General features: G+C 43.0%; 1 protein-coding gene across 2 annotated transcripts in view; it reads left to right on the top strand.

The window, feature by feature from the left end:
- The window catches only part of PRKAR2A (protein kinase cAMP-dependent type II regulatory subunit alpha), a 98,065-nt gene that overhangs the window by 35,860 nt on the left and 44,724 nt on the right, over positions 1-17,481 (top strand). Inside the window, exons 2-3 of one of the 2 annotated variants that reach the window (XM_007984154.3) lie at positions 1,435-1,470; positions 16,187-16,239. In XM_007984154.3, coding sequence (XP_007982345.1) covers positions 1,435-1,470; positions 16,187-16,239 — 89 coding nt within the window. The remainder of the gene's footprint in view (positions 1-1,434; positions 1,471-16,186; positions 16,240-17,481) is intronic. The other variant, XM_007984155.3, reaches the window with a different exon arrangement.

The following is a 17,481-nucleotide window of genomic DNA, read 5'->3' on the forward strand; positions in this document are numbered from 1 at the left end:
CTCGGCCTCCCAAAGTGCTGGGATTACAGGCGTGAACCACCATGCCTGGCCTATGTTTATTTTTATTTTTATTTTTATTTTTAGATGGAGTCTCATTCTGTCACCCAGGTTGGAGTGCAGTGGTGCAATCTTGGCTCACTGCAACCTCCGTCACCTGGGTTCAAGCAATTCTCCTGACTCAGCCTCCCAAGTAGCTGGGATTACAGGCATGCACCATCACACCGGCTAATTTTTGTATTTTTAGTAGAGACTGGGTTTCACCATGTTGGCCAGGCTCGTCTTGAACTCCTGACCTTGGGTGTTCCACCTGCCTTGGCCTCCCAAAGTGCTAGAATTACAGACATGAGCCACCACGCCTGGCCTAAGTTATTTTAAAATGCAGTATAATTGCTATTATCTAGCAGGTCTGAGGATTCTCTTTAAAGAACTTTATTACTTTATTTATTTATTACTTTATTTTTTTATTGAGACAGAGTCTCCCTCCGTCACCAAGGCTGGAGTGCGGTGGCAGGATCTCAGCTCACTGCAGTCTCTGCCTCCTGGGTTCAAGTGATTCTCATGCCTCAGCCTTCTGAGTAGCTGGGATTACAGGCATGTGCCACCATGCCTGGCTGGGTTTTTTTGTATTTTTAATAGAGATGGGGTTTCACCATGTTGGCCAGGCTGATCTTGAACTCCTGACCTTAAGTGATCTGCTCACCTTGGCCTCCCAAAGCACTGGGATGACAGGTGTGAAACATCTCACTTGGCCTAAAGGATATTAAAGAAGAAAATTTCGGGCCAGGTGCAGTGGCTCACGCCTGTAATCCCAGCACTTTGGGAGGCCGTGATGGCTGGATCACGAGGTCAGGAGATGGAGACCATCCTGGCTAACACAGTGAAACCCCATCTCTACTAAAAAAATACAAAAAAAAATAGCTGGGCCTGGTGGCGGGCACCTGTAGTCCCAGCTCTGCGGGAGGCTGAGGCCATAGAACGGCATCAATCTGGGAGGTGGAGCTTGCAGTGAGCCAAGATACTGCCACTGCACTCCAGCCCAGGTGACAGAGTGAGACTCCATCTCAAAAAAAAAAAAAAAAAAAAAGAAAATTTCACTATTTTGTATCATAACATTATCAATAAATTTGGTAGACTTCTTATTCAATTGGAATGATACAAATTAGATGGAACGTAGATGTGAGCAGAAATAAAATTGCCAGGTTGAGTATATTGAAGGTATAAAGAGTTTGTTTTCAAAGAAATACTGTATTTCCTATATTGTCTTAATATGATCACATTGAACAACTATTTGTGATTGAGTTTGGAAGACTATGAAATCGCCCACTGCTTGGTTTTGAGGGACTTAGGTCTATTGTAAAAGACTTGCAAAAAGGGAGGATAAAAATGGGGCCTGGTGACATAATAATGACTAAATGTTGCTTCTTTATTTTGCAGTTCCAATTCCTAGCAGATTTAATAGACGAGTATCAGGTATGTGTTCTATTTCATAACATACTACTAAAATGCTGTTTTAAGATAGGAATATATTGAAAAAACAGACATGTTGAATAAAAAGATAAGCTCCCATTACAGAATATTATCTAAAAGTAAAATCATCTATAGTTTCTTTATTCTGTTTTTAAGTTCTGAGTATGTATGTACATATTTTATATTGCTATAATTGGTACAGTTTGTCTCTTTGCATTTATGTCATTACTATTTTTTCATATTTATAATTACAGCTTCAGAAAATGATTTTTTGTATTCCTGTTTCTGGTGTTCTGGCTTATGCCGCCATTAAATCTTACATATACCTTTTTGAGCCACTTGAATTATTTCCTCAGTTTGGGTGCTGGAAGTGGCATTCTCTGGTCAGACTGAGCATTGCCTTGGCTTTTTCTGTCTTATTTTCCAGAGACAGTTCACAGATTAGGCTGTTGGGAGAAAGGTACCCTGTACATGCCTCTTTTCCACTAATATCTCAATAACATGGAATTTAGATGTAAAATAGTACTTCACATCATTTTATATGGCATTTCTTTTGGTTGTTAAAAAAAAAATGAATGCTGGTCAGGCGCAGTGGCTCACACCTGTTATCCCAGCACTTTGGGAGGTCTTGGCGGGCAGATCACGAGGTCAGGAGCTCGAGACCAGTCAGGCTAACATGGTGAAACCCGTGTCTACTAAAAATACAAAAGAATTAGCCAGGTGCAGTAGTGCGTCCCTGTAGTCACAGCTACTTGGGAGGCTGAGGCAGGAGAATCACTTGAACCCGGGAGGCGGAGGTTTCAGTGAGCCAGGATCACGCCACTGCACTCCAGCCTGGGCAACAGAGCGAGACTCCGTCTCAAAAAAAAAAAAAAAAGAAAAAAGAAACGCTTTCCAAATATGGGAAATCTGTTTGTATTTTCTTATGTGGTACTAGGTTGGTAATATTTTGCCCTTTTTTCTGGTATAGTCCATACTAGTTTAAAAGTAAGTTTGGGTAAACTTTCTATCCAGGTTTTTGACCTTTTGAAATTTTTAATGCAAAATTTCCTTAGGTGGTTATGCTATTTTTTTAATTGAGTTAGAGATGTTAATATATGACTGTTACCTCAAACACTGCTGGACACATAGGCACTCAGTAAATATTTATTGCATATGCACATCATTTTTTTTTTAAATGATTGTTTCTGAGAAGGCTCCCCTTTTTTTCATAAAACTGGTAAATATATTTTATGAAAGTTTTTCTTAAAGTGTTTGACTTTTTGATAAATGTGGAATTTATTTGGTAGTACAGTGGAATGTTAATATGTTTCAAAACTGCTAGGCAAGTGGTATGTATCACATTGTTCTTTCATATTTCCTTGTTTTAGGAAGGTTTCTTGATTTAAAATTGCGTCATCTGACCTATTATAGTGCTAGGAATTGCTTTTCTATCCCTTAATCTTTGTCTTTGAGAAAATCAGCTCATTTATGTTTTCAGAAAGCTTTTGTTATCATTCTACACAAAAATCTGTTGAAAGGAGGTTGAGGCCGGGCGCGGTGGCTCAAGCCTGTAATCCCAGCACTTTGGGAGGCCGAGACGGGCGAATCACAAGGTCAGGAGATCGAGACCATCCTGGCTAACACGGTGAAACCCCGTCTCTACTAAAAAATACAAAAAACTAGCCGGGTGAGGTGGCGGGCGCCTGTAGTCCCCGCTACTCGGGAGGCTGAGGGCAGGAGAATGGCGTAAACCTGGGAGGCGGAGCTTGTAGTGAGCTGAGATCTGGCCACTGCACTCCAGCCTGGGCGACAGAGCGAGACTCCGTCTCAAAAAAAAAAAAAAAAAAAAAAGAAAGGAGGTTGAAGAATATGTTATGGTCAGAGAATCAATATCCTGAGAGTAGGTGTTAAGGTTAGTTTGATACCCGTAAACTATTATCTTCCATTTTTGTTCATTTCTGCCCTGCACCTTTTTTCCCTCTGAAAGATTAGTTAAATCCCTTGACATCTGTAGGATAGGTCTGGGAGATGGAGAGTATAGTGATACCTCCTCCCTACGTCACAGTTGGTGTTAGTTTGTGAATTGCTGCTTGGCCCTCTGCCAGTATTGTTCAAATCTTGAACCTTGTGGAAGACTCAGACAAGTACATGGTATTATCCCTCCTCCTCAGATTTTGTAATCTTAGGATTTAAGATTGAAATGTTAAATGAAAATAAAAGATTTTTCAAATAATTCAGTAGGATGATACAGGAATCCTGTAATCATACGTGAAGTATCCTCTAATAATACATTACATTTTTTTTTTTTTTTTGAGATGGAGTCTCACTCTGTCCCCCTGGCTGGAGTGCAGTGGCGCGATCTCGGCTCACTGCAAGCTCCGCCTCCCGGGATCATGCCATTCTCCTGCCTCAGCCTCCTGAGTAGCTGGGACTACAGGCGCCCGCCACCACACCCGGCTAGTTTTTTTTTTTGTATTTTTAGTAGAGACGGGGTTTCACCGTGTTAGCCAGGATGGTCTCCATCTCCTGACCTTGTGATCCGCCCGCCTCGGCCTCCCAAAGTGCTGGGATTACAGGCATGAGCCACCGTGCCCGGCCTACATTACATTTTTTAAGTGCAGACTGTGTGCTAGGTGCAGTTTTAAGGACTTTCTAAATACCTGCCTTATATTGTTGAATATAATCTTCAAAAAAACACTTTCAGTGAGGTCCATACCATGATTATCCCCAATTTACAGACGAGGGAACTGGAAACAAAGCAGAGGTTTAGTAACTTGCAGTAGTTGAGGTGAGCATATGCCCATAGGTAGCATGGATCCTAAGTACTTACCCTTGCTATCTCTAAGGATTCTTTCTTTTACCCTCTGGAACTCTTGGTTAGTCTTCAGCTAAATCCCCAAATTCTCACCCTGTTCTCTCAGTGCAGCTTTCACTTTCCAGCCGTAGCTGAAGCTTGGCTTGCCCTGTAGGCTTCTCAAACAATGGCTCTTTCCTCTTCTACCTTTTCTTGTAACACTGACGGGAAATGGGTGAATGTCTGTTGATTCTCTTGGCTGCTTCCAGATCATTCTCTCTCCCTTCTCCCTGAAACCTTCAGTTTAAAACTTTGCATTATGGCTGGCCATGGTGGCTCACACCTGTAATCCCAGCACTTTGGGAGGCTGAGGTGTGAGGATTGCTTGAGCCTAGAAGTTTGAGACCAGCCGGGCAACACAGTAAGACCCTATCTCTCAAAAAATTGAAAAAATTAGCTGGGCATGATGGTGCACACATGTAGTCCTAGCTATTCAGGGGGCTGAGTTAAGAAGATTGCTTGAGCCTGGAAGGTCAATGCTGCAGTGAGCTGTGATCGTTCCACTATACTCCCGCCTGGGTGACAGAGTGAAATTCTATCTAAAAAAAAAATTAAAATAAAACAACATTATTATATTTTACCAGCCACTGCTCCTCCTTGTTTTAGTCATCTAACAATCCCCAGGTTGTTCCTACTTATTTCCACATATAGATGATTCTTCCAATGTCTGGCCTTCCGTTCTTTGACCTCCTCTCCTCCAAGAATCTTGTCCTCCAGTTGTCCACCCTACTTCAGCCACTCACTCCCAATGGTCATACTCTGCTATGACAAGCATTGCAACTCTTTATCATTTCAGTGAGTGGTCCCATTCTGCAACCACTGCCTGCTGTCTTCTCAGCTCCTTTGCTGTCCTACTCAAACCTGGATAACTTGTTGATTCTGCAGTCTTTTTACTATTCCTCACTTCTTCCTTACTAACCTTAAATTCCTGAGTCAGTGATTATAATCACTCCCTGGCACATACCCTCAATTTGCTTTTCCCTTTAAGTTTTTATTATTTATTTATTTGTTTGTTTATTTATTTTGAAACAGGATCTCACTCTGTACCCATGCTAGAGTGCAGTGGCATGATCACAGCTCATTGCAGCCTCAACTTCCCAGGCTCCAGTGATCCTCCTGCCTCAGCCTTCTGAGTAGCTGGGACCACAGGTGCACACTACCATGCCTGGCTAATTTTTGTATTTTTAGTAGAGACAGGGTTTGGCCATGTTGCGTAGGTTGGTCTTGAATTCCTGAGCTCAAGCAATCCGCTTAGCCTGGCCTTCCAATATGCTTGTTTTACAAGTATGAGCCACCATACCTAGCCTTACTTTTCCCTTTTTATTTGCTTTGCTAAACTAACTTTGGTTAAGTTCAGTTCTCCACTTTGTGCCTGTACCAATAATAGCTGAACCTGGTTGGAGGAAAATAGATAGCCTTATTGACTGATCTTACTTTCAGTTCATGATTATTAACTTCTAGTAGGCTCTTGATACCAGCAATCATGCTATGTTCCCGTGCTTTCTTTTTTAATAAATTTTTTTGAGACAGTCTTTCCTTGTCACGCAGGCTAGAGTGCAGTGGCACAATCTTGGTTCACTTCAACCTCCACGTCTTGAGTTCAAACGATTCTCATGCTTTAGCCTAATTTTTGTATTTTAGTAGAAACGAGGTTTCCCCATGTTGGCCAGGCGGGTCTTGAACTCCTGGCCTCAGGTAATCTGCCTGCCTCGGCCTCCCAGCATGAGCCACTGCTCCCAGCCTTTTTTTTTTTTTTTTTTTTTTGAGACGGAATCTCGCTCTGTCGCCCAGGCTGGAGTGCAGTGGCCGGATCTCAGCTCACTGCAAGCCCCACCTCCCAGGTTTACGCCATTCTCCTGCCTCAGCCTCCCGAGTAGCTGGGACTACATTAGCTGGGACTACAGGCGCCCGCCACCTCACCTGGCTAGTTTTTTGTATTTTTTAGTAGAGACGGGGTTTCACCGTGTTAGCCAGGATGGTCTTGATCTCTTGACCTCATGATCCACCCATCTCGGCCTGCCAAAGTGCTGGGATTACAGGCTTGAGCCACCGTGCCCGGCCAGCACCCAGCCTTTTAAAATAAATTTTAGGCCAGGCACGGTGGTTCATACCTGTAATCCCAAGCACTTTGGAAGGCCGAGGCGGATGGATCACCTGAGCCCAGGAGTTCGAGAGCAGCCTGGCCAAGATGGTGAAACTCTGTCTTTACTAAAAATACTAAAAATTGGCTGGGCATGGTAGTAGGTGACTGTAATCCCAGCTATTCAGGAGGCTGAGGCAGGAGAATTGCTTGAACCTGGGAAGCGGAGGTTGCAGTGAGCTGAGATTGTGCCATTGTACTCCAGCCTGGGTGACAAGAGCAAGACTCTGTCTCATTAATTAATTAATTTGAGAGACAAGGTCTCCTTCTGTTGCCCAGGCTGGGCTAGAGTGCATTGGTATAATCATAGCTTACTGCAGCCTTGAAATCATGGGCTTAGGGGATCCTCCTGCCTCAGCCTCCCGAGTAGCTGGGAAGACAAGTGTGCACCACCATGCCCAGCTAATTTATTTTTTGTAGAGATAAGGTCTCCCTTTGTTGCCCAGGCTGGTCTCAAACTCCTGGTTTCAAACTATCCTCCTGTCTTGGCCTCCCAGTGTTGGGATTACAGGTGTGAGCCACAAGCTCCATGCTTTGTTCACTTGTGTTCTCCTAGATAAGGCTTTCATACCTTCCCCTTCTCAAAACCTCCTATGCTTCCTTCCTCATCCTTAGCAGATGATCTTGTTCCGTATTTAACCAAAGAAGTAGGAAAACAAGAGAATTTCCAGAATCCCATCACTATCTATTTTTCACTTGCCTATGAGTTTACAGTATCCACCTGTGCTAGATCCCATCCCTTCATCCTTTTAGCTGTTAGCTCCTCTCCTGCATAATCTTTTATCTTTTAACTCAGTTATTCTTTCAGCAAAGAAACATACCATTTACTCTATTTCTTAAAAAATAAACTTTTTTTGACTGTTGTTTTCTCTCCAACCTTTTTGTCTCCACACCTTTAAAGCAAAACCGCTTGAAGGAGCTGTTTGTATTTGCTATTTCTAGTTGCTTTACTTCTATTCTGAGATAGTCTGGCTGTGTCACCCAGGCTGGAGTGCAGTGGTGTGATCTTGGCTCACTGCTACCTCCACCTCCCAGGTACAAGCGATTCCTGTACCTCAGCCTCTGAGTAGCTGGGATTACAGGTGTATGCCACCATGCCTGGCTAATTTTTGTGTTTTTAGTGGAGACAAGGTTTTGCCACGTTGACCAGGCTGGCCTTGAACGCCTGGCCTCTTAAGCCTATTCTAATCAGACTTTTTTTTTTTCCCTTTTAAACTCAGTGGTAAGAATCTAATCAGACTCTTGCTTCTGTATCTCACCAAAATTATCTTTCTTGTTTGCTCACTCACATTCTTCAGACTTTCATTTAAAGGACACCTTTTTCAGGCCAGGCGAGGTGGCCTGTAATCCCACCACTTTGGGAGGCCAAGGCAAGTGGAGTTTGAGACCAACTTGACCAACATGTTGAAACCCCATCTGTACTAAAAATACAAAAATTAGACGGGCGTGGTGGCAGGCGCCTGTAATCCCAGCTACTCAGGAGGCTGAGGCAGGAGAATTGCTTCAACCCGGGAGGCGGAGGTTGCAGTGAACCGAGATCGTACCATTGCACTCCAGCCTGGGCAACAAGAGTGAAACTGTCTCAAAAAAAATTAAATAAATAAATACACACACAAAGTTAGCTGGGCATGGTGGCGCATGCCTATATCCCAGCTTCTTGTGAGGCTGAGGCAGGAGAATCACTTAAACTCTGGAGACGGAGGTTACAGTGAGCCGAGTTTGTGCCATTGCACTCCAGCCTGAGCAACAAGCATGAAACTCCATCTCAAACAAACAAAAAAATACAAAAATTAGCTGGACGTGGCTGAGGCAGGAGAATCGCTTGAACCCAGGAGGCGGAGGTGGCAGTGAGCCGAGATCGCACCACTGCACTCCAGCCAGTGCTACAGAGCAAGACTCAGCCTGAATATAACATAGCATAACATAACATAACATAACAACATAATATAACATAACATAAAACATAACATAGCCGGGCACAGTAGCTCATGCCTGTAATCCTAGCACTTTGGGAGGCTGAAGTGGGCTGGTCACCTGAGGTAGGGAGTTCGAGATAAGCCTGTCCAACATTGTGAAACCCCATCTCTACTAAAAATACAAAAATTTGGCCAGGTGTGGTGGCTCACACCTGTAATCCCAGCACTTTGGGAGGCTGAGGTGTGCGGATCACCTGAGGTCAGGAGTTCAAGACCAGCCTGGCCAGCATGGTGAAGCTTCGTCTCGACCAAAAATACAAAAAATAGCTGGATATGGTGGCAGGCACCTGTAATCCCAGCTACTTGGGAGGCTAAGGCAGGAGAATCACTTGAACCTGGGAGGCATAGGTTGCAGTGAGCCAGAATCCCGTCATTGCACTCCAGCTTAGGCAACAAGAGCGAGACTCCGTCTCAAAAAATAGTAAAAATACAAAAATTCAGCCAGTGTAGTGGCCCACGCCTGTAATCCCAGCTACTTGGTAGGCTAAGACACAAGAATCACTTGAACCCAGGAGGCAGTTTGCAGTGAGCGAAGATTGCACCACTGCACTCCATTCTGGAAGACAGAGTGAGACTGTCCGCCCCCGTCAACAAAAAGAAAAGCTGTGCCTTCCAAGTTCTACATTCTAGCAAAACAGTCCCTCTACATCAAGTGATAGAGTAAATGAAGAGAGTTCATGGATTCCTTAAATGCGGCTTTGTTATGTAGTCCCAAATTAGTATGTATGTGTGTATATATATATATTTTTAATTTTGTTTTGTTTTTTTTTTGAGATGGAGTCTCGCTCTGTCACCCAGACTGGAGTCAGTGGCACGATCTCGGCTCACTGCAACTTCCACCTCCTGGGTTCAAGCGATTTTCCTGCCTTAGCCTCTCTAGTAGCTGGGACTATAGGCATGCGCCACCATGCCCGGCTAATTTTTGTATTTTTAGTAGAGACGGGGTTTCACCATATTGGCCAGGCTGGTCTTCAACTCCTGACCTTGTCATCTACCCACCTCGGCCTCCCAAAGTGATGGGATTACAGATATAAGCTACCATGCCCAGCCCTCCCAAATTAGTATTAACTGTCTTTGAGTTGGAAATGTTAATATGATTTTATTTAATTAAAAAACTTCCTTTGTTGGCCGATGTGGTGGCTGGAGTGCAGTGGCCAGATCTCAGCTCACTGCAAGCTCCGCCTCCCGGGTTTACGCCATTCTCCTGCCTCAGCCTCCCGAGTAGCTGGGACTACAGGCGCCTGCCACCTTGCCCGGCTAATTTTTTTGTGTGTGTGTGTTTTTTTTTTTGTATTTTTTAGTAGAGATGGGGTTTCACCGTGTTAGCCAGGATGGTCTTGATCTCTTGACCTCATGATCCGCCCATCTCAGCCTCCCAAAGTGCTGGGATTACAGGCGTGAGCCACCGCGCCTGGCCTGTGTTGCTATTTTAATAATCATTTCCTATAGGTCTTGAGTATTTCATGACACATGATATAATGTTTGAGGTTGTGTAGGGGATCATACAGATTCTGGACCTTCTCCAGGTAACTTGTGTACTGAGGCAAGCAGCCAGATGTGCAGAACCCTTGGGGCAGCAACAATCACGTAGGTACTGTAAAATGGATTTTTTTCATAGAAAATAAGGCAAGTAATTTAGGACCAGTACCAAGAAGAAGTAAAGAGATTGAGGGGAACAGAGGAAGAAGGCAAAGGGAGGTAAGTCCAGTGTTCAAAAGAAAAGGGAGCCTAGATGTGAGGGCTCACGCCTGTAATCCCAGCATTTTGGGAGACCGAGGTGGATGGATCACCTAAGGTCAGGAGTTTGAGACCAGCCTGGCCAATATGGTAAAAGCCCGTCTCTACTGAAAATACAAAAATTAGCCAGGCGTGGTGGTGTGCGCCTGTAATCCTAGCTACTCGGGAGGCTGAGACAGGAGAATTGCTTGAACCCAGGAGTTGGAGGTTGCAGTGAGCCAAGATCCAGGATTGTACCACTGCACCACTGCACTCCAGCCTGGGCGACAGAGTGAGACTCCGTCTCAAAAAAAGGGAAAAAAGGACATTATGCTAAGTGAAATAAGCCAGGTATAGAAGGACGAATACTGCATTATTCTACTTATATGTGGTATTGTGGTATCGAAAATAGACTCAGGTCAGGTGCAGTGGCTCATACCTGTAATCCCAACACTTTGGAAGACTAAGGCAGGAAAATTACTTGAGGCCAGGAGTTTGAGACCAGTTTGGGCAACGTAATGGGACCTTGTCTTTACAAAATAAGTTAAATTAAATAGTCAAATTCAGGCCGGGTGCTGTGGCTCATGCCTGTAATCCCAGCACTTTGGGAGGTATTTGGGAAGTGCGTGGAGTTTCCATGTACTTCCTGGGTACGCCACCCTCCAGGAACCTTCATGTACTCAACTATCTGGAAGTTCTACTGTTGTGAACTTAAAAACTTGTTACCAGGGTAGCTCTCATGTTAAGTGTTCTTACCGTAATAAATAAATAAACAATAGGAAAGGGAAGAAAACTTAAAACCAGGTTTGAAAAATTGAAGCATGTTTTTCCACAAATAGAAACATATTAACAATTTTAATGGAAACTAGTTTTGTTTAAATAATAATGTTGCATCTGAAGATGTGATGACTGTAATTAACATTTGCTGCCTCAGTTATATAAATGCCTAAAAATATTAAAATGAGCTAAGTTGCCAAAGTACTTTCTTCCACAATTGGAGGAAAAGCAGGCCTAGAAGTAGCCCAAGACTGTGTCATTATCAGCAAAATTCTATCAGTCTCATCACTGAAAGCTTATTTTTTTCAACTTTTCAATGAAATATGTGTATGAAAGATTTCATACACAAAAGGGCTGGGTGCAGTGGCTCAGGCCTGTAATTCCAGCACTTTGGGAGGCTGAGGTGGGCGGATCACTTGAGGCCAGGAGTTTGAGACCAGCCTGGCCAACACGATGAAACCCCATCTCTACTAAAAATGCAAAAATTAGCTGGGCGTGGTGGTGTGCGCCTGTAATTCCAGCTACTCAGGAGGCTGAGGCACAAGAATCACCTGAATCCAGGAGACTGAGGTTACAGTGAGCCGAGATTGTGCCACTGCACACCACCATAGGTAACAGAGTGTGAGACTCTGTCTCAAAAAAAAAAATTAATTAATTTATAAAAGGAAGATTTCATGCACAAAAGTAGAGAAAGTTAGTATAATATCCATGTACCCATTTATTTCCTGAAATGAAGTTTTTTTTTTTTAATGTATTATTCTAAGTAGTTGTTTTGAACTCTTAGACCAAGGAGTAGCAATTGGAATACACTGAATTAAATAAGGCCAAATACGATAATATTTCTGAAGCAGAATTTGATGTATTCATTGGACAAGAGGTGAGAGAAGAAAGTCTGATGAATTCTAAATTTCTAGTTTAGAAAACTAGTCTGTAATGGCATTAATCAAGAGCACAGAGAACCAAGAAACTTGAAGTTTGACACAGTGTCTGGTTAGATGCCCTTGATGCAGTTTCCCCAGTTTCCTACCAGAATACTCATGATGATGCAAAAAGTGACAACAGAAATATCTAGGAGGCTGGGCATGGTGGCTCACACCTGTAATCCCAGCACTTTGGGAGACTGAGGCCGGTGGATCACCTGAAGTCAGGAGTTCAAGACCAGCCTGGCCAATATGGTGAAACTCCATCTCTACTAAAAATACAAAAATTAGCTGGGCACAGTGGCCGGTGCCTGTAATCCCAGCTACTCAGGAGGCTGAGGCAGGAGAACTGCTTGAACTTGGGAGGAGGAGGTTGCAGTGAGCCGAGATCATGCCATTGCACTCCAGACTGGGCAGTAAGAGCAAAACTGTGTCTCAAAAAAAAAAAAAGAAAGAAAAAAAAGAAACGTCTAGGAACTAAGATAGGTGTCTGTCTTAATCCTTAGGGAAGAACTGAGATAATGCACCCTGGCCTCATCTGGAAACAAAAATGCTTGGAGAAAAGTAGTGAGTCATTACCTATATCCCACTGTTACTTTCCTGGCTCAGTAAACCAAGGCCCACACTAGCCAGAAACTGGGCAGCCCTCTGCAGAGCATCACCTAATGCTATTTCAGGGACTAGAGTGATGTATCTTTTGTTACTCTATCTGCCCTAATTTTTCTCTTATCTGTTTTAGGATACAAGGTCCCTGTTGGGCACTTGGTATTGATGGCATTACTGCACGAGTGGCATGGGCCACACAAGTCGAGTATTATCTGCTAAGACAGGGATGGGAGAGTCCTGGGTATAGGACACAATGGAAGCCGTCATTTCTCAGATCTTTTATTGGTTTAGAGAATCGGTGAGGAAAAGGAAGTTGGGGTGTAGCTAGACCAGGACTGCAGTGAGTAAGTGTCTCTAAGAAACTGGGAAATAACTGGGAGTGGGGCTGGGCGCGGTGGATCACTTGAGGTCAGGAGTTCAAGACCAGCCTGGCCAACATGGTGAAACCCCATCTCCACGAAAAATATAAAAATTAGCTGGGTGTGGTGGCGTGCACCTGTAGCCCCAGTTACTCAGGAGGCTGAGGCAGAAGAATCACTTGAACCTGGGAGGCAGAGTTTGCAGTGAGCTGAGATCATGTCAACTGCGCTACAGCCTAGGCAAGACAGGGAGACTCTGTCTCAGTAATAATAATAATAATAATAAATAAAAATAAATAATTGGGAGTGGTATGTATCGGCCTGTCCCATAGTTGTAGATACATGGAGTCTTTTAGCCGTCACACAGATTGAGAGTAGGGTCAAGAACTGTTTGTTGCCTGTTAACAGATGATAAATAAATCCTAATAAACAATACAGGGCCTATGAGTGAACTCAGCTGGTTAAGGATATAAGAGGAGTGAAGACTAGAAAGGTCCACTACAAAATGCTCAGTAAAGTACAAGAAATCATTGCACTTATGAATTCTGAGCAAAAAGCCAAAGATAAAATTGGCTGAGATGAAACAGAAAATGGGTATGATAAGATTATAAGGAAACTAAAAACAATGAGCAAGAATTAAATACATAAAAAGAGTTGGCCTGGCGCGGTGGCTCATACCTGTAATCTCAGCACTTTGGGAGGCCGAGATGGGTAGATCACTTGAGATCACGAGTTTAAGACCAGCCTGGCCAACATGGCAAAAAAAAAAAAAAAAAAAAAGTCTCTACTAAAAATACAAAAATTAGCACTTGTAATCCCAGCTACCTGGGAGGCTGAAGCAGGAGAATCGCTTGAACCTGGGAGGTGGAGGTTGCAGTGAGCCAAGATCACACCACTGTGCTACAGCCTGGATGACAGTATAAAGCTCTGTCTTAGGAGGGGTCTGGGGGAAACCATAGAGAAAGCAAAAAGAGCAAAGTTGTAAGGGTAGAAATATGTGATGGAGGTTAGCCTGGAAGAAAGGACAGTTGTTAAAGGAGCTGAAATAGAGAACAGAACCAACATAACAATAATTCTCCAGAAACCCAGAACAAATGGAACCAAGATAATAATGGTAATAGTTCAAGTTGCCTCCTTACCGTGCCTGACACCTGTCTACTTGAATTCTTATGACAGTCTTTAGAGAGAAGTCACTGCTGTTTGTGCCATTATGCAGAGGAAGGGTGGAGATAGGCAATAAATTACCTCTAGTCACACAGCTGTTACAGATCATTGATGATTTATTAGAATAAAACTTTTCCCAGCTGTAATGGCCTGTATTGTGAAGAGGGAGTAGGTTTGCTGCATTCTGAGAAACATCAGTAATCACAACTAGTTCATTCTTGGTAACAACAGTTTTGTTAGTAAGTACAAAACTCTTTATTCAGTAGATAATTTATTGTCTCTTTGCAAATAACATATAGGGGTGAGATTTTAAAATGCTTTGTATTGATATCTCCATTTCTAATTCTTCCTCCAGTCCATATTTGTATCCCCCTTCTCACCAGTAAGAAATGTCTGTGTGTTTGTTTATTTACTCACTACAGTAATACACATAGAAGAGTTTTGGAATTAAAGGCTGGGCGCGGTGGCTCACACCTGTAATCCCAGCACTTTGGGAGGCCAAGGCAGGCGGATCACAAGGTCACGAGATTGAGATCATCCTGGCCAACATGGTGAAACCCCATCTCTACTAAAACTACAAAAATTAGCTGGGTCTGGTGGCACGTGCCTCTAGACCTAGCTACTAAGAAGGCTAAGGCAGGAGAATCACTCGAAACAGGGAGGTGGAGATTGCAGTGGGCCAAGATTGCGCCACTGTACTCCAACCTGGGTGAAAGAGCAAGACTCTCTGAAGAAGAGTTTTGGAATTGCTATACCATCACCAACATCAATTGTTTTTTGTTGGAATGCAGTATATCCCACTGAGGGTGGATGGTCAGAGTACTATGTTCAGAAGCTACTTAGAATCTGATTCTTTCCTTCTCTAATTGTGTTATCACCCTGATACATGGGTAGGTTTTTATTCTTTGTACAGTTTTAGGGTCCTTGTTATCTATTTAATTTTTAAAATATGTGAAAAATTAACATGGCTTAAATGTCAAAACTTTTTGTATAAAAATGTTTCCTCAGGTCAGTCACGGTGCCTCATGCCTGTAATCCCAGCACTTTGGGAGGCTGAGGTGGGCAGTTGAGGTTAGGAGATCGAGATCATCCAGGCTAACACGGTGAAACCCCTTCTCTACTAAAAATACAAAAAATTAGCTGGATGTGGTGGCAGGCGCCTGTAGTCCCAGCTACTTGGGAGGCTGAGGCAGGAGAATGGTGTGAACCCGGGAGGCAGAGCTTGCAGTGAGCGGAGATCACATCACTGTACTCCAGCCTAGGTGACAGAGCAAGACTCCGTCTCAAAAACAAACAAACGTTTCCTCAGAGAAGTTTCATTCCTTTCCCTATCCCTTCTTTCCTGTTTCTATCTATACACTAGGACAATAATTTCATTACTTTCCGGTTTATTCTTCCCCAATTGTTTCATTTTGGAAAAATTAACTGGTAAAAGTATATTTATTTTCCCTCCATTCTTAGCTCTCCTTTCTCATGGAAGTCCTTTCTTCTGCAAGAGATAGCATGCCATATATACTCTTCTTCACCTTGCCTTTTTTCCCTTTATGTCTCACACAACTTACTCTCTCTCTATTTTTTTTGAGACGGAGTCTCATTCTGTCAACCAGGCTGGAGTGCAGTGGCATGATCTCGGCTCACCGCAACCTCTGTCTCCCAAGTTCAAGCGCTTCTCCTGTCTCAGCCTCCCGAGTAGCTGGGACTACAGGCACACGCCACCATGCCCAGCTAATTTTTGTATTTTTAGTAGAGATGGGGTTTCACCATGTTGGCTAGGATGGTCTCGATCTCTTGACCTCGTGATCTGTCCACCTCAGCCTCCCAGCATTACAGCCTCCATGCCTTGTAGTGCTGAGATTACAAGCGTGAGCATTTGTGTTATACATCAGGTGGATCACCTGATGTCAGGAGCTCGAGAGCAGCCTGACCAACATGGTGAAACTCCATCCCTACTGAAAATACAAAATTAACTGGGCATGGTGGTGCAGCGCCTGTAATCCCAGCTACCTGGGAAGCTGAGGCAAGAGAATCGCTTGAACCTGGGAGATGGAGGTTGCAGAGAGCCAAGATTGTGCCACTGTATTCTAGCTTGGGCAACAAGAGCAAAACTCTGTCTCTAAAAAAAAGAAAGAAAACAGTGAATAAAAGATAATTGAGTTTACTTCCTACTTTTCCTAAAGCCACACGTCTGTTAAATTCATTCTTTGTTTTTTTCTCTCCAATTTTAGTCTGTGCTGAGACCTATAACCCTGATGAGGAAGAGGAAGATACAGATCCAAGGGTAAGACCCAAGCAAAGATGTTAGGTAGAATTGTATTTCTCATTAACTCCCCTTCTCTACATACCAAAAACTCATCATACTAATCATTAAATACAAATTAAAATATCAATGAAGTGACTTTTTCAATCTAACAAATTGAAAGCTGCACTGGTTGAGGGTATGGTGAGAAGTGCCTAGCTGTAGCTGTCAGAAGCCTTAAACAGGCTGTGCATGGTGGCTCACACCTATAATGCAAACACTTTGAGAGGCTGAGGCAGGAGGATTGCTTGAGGCCAGGAGTTCAAGACCAGCCTGCACAATATAGCAAGACCCCCATCTCTGGGAAAAAAAAAAAAAATTAGCTGGTTTGGTGACATGTGCCTGTATTCACAGCTACTTAGGAGCCTGAGGCAGGGGGATTGCTGCTTGAGTCTAGGAGGTCGAGGCTGAAAAGAAAAAAAAAAAACAACTGCTGGGCATGGTGGCTCACACCTGTAATCCCAGTGCTTTGGGAGGTTGAGGTGGGAAGATCACTTGAATCCCAGGAGTTTGAGACTAGCCTGGGCAATGTAGTTAGACCTCATCTCATTTAAAAAAAAAAAAAAAAATTAACAACAAGCCTTAAATACTTAGAGCCAGGCCAATTGATTTAGCATTTACCTAAAGGAGAATTCATCCCTAATGAAAGTTGGATCCTTCCTGAGAATGTACAAATGGAGTTCATCGTAGTGTTATAACAATGAAAAATGGAAACAACCTAAATGACCCAAAATATGGGATTACCAGGGGCTAAATTATAGTACATTCAAATGGAGAGAATCTGTAGCCATTGAAAGTGATGGTACAGGACTGTATGTAATGGCATGGGATGTATGTTTGTGTGAGGTGCATTTTATAGAGCATTTTATAAATTAAAAAATTTGAAATTATATATAGAGATTTTGTAAATTAAAAAATTTGAAATATATATATTTATTTGTATATATGTATGTATAGAAAATTCTATCTGGAAGGATATACCCCAGATGTTAATAGTGGTTGTGGCAAAACCATGTTTGATTTTTGGGTGCTTTTTTAAAAAAAAATAGTTTTTTAAACTTCTGTACAATTGAGGTAAATTATTTTTTGTTTGTTTTTGTTTTTTGTTTATGTTTTTTTGAGATGGAGTCTTGCACTGTCACCTAGGCTGGAGTGCAGTGATGCGAATTCGGCTCATTGCAACTTCCGCCTCCTGGGTTCAAGTGATTCTCCTGCCTCAGTCTC

Source organism: Chlorocebus sabaeus, chromosome 22 (assembly GCF_047675955.1).
Source record: "Chlorocebus sabaeus isolate Y175 chromosome 22, mChlSab1.0.hap1, whole genome shotgun sequence".
Taxonomy (NCBI): domain Eukaryota; kingdom Metazoa; phylum Chordata; class Mammalia; order Primates; family Cercopithecidae; genus Chlorocebus; species Chlorocebus sabaeus.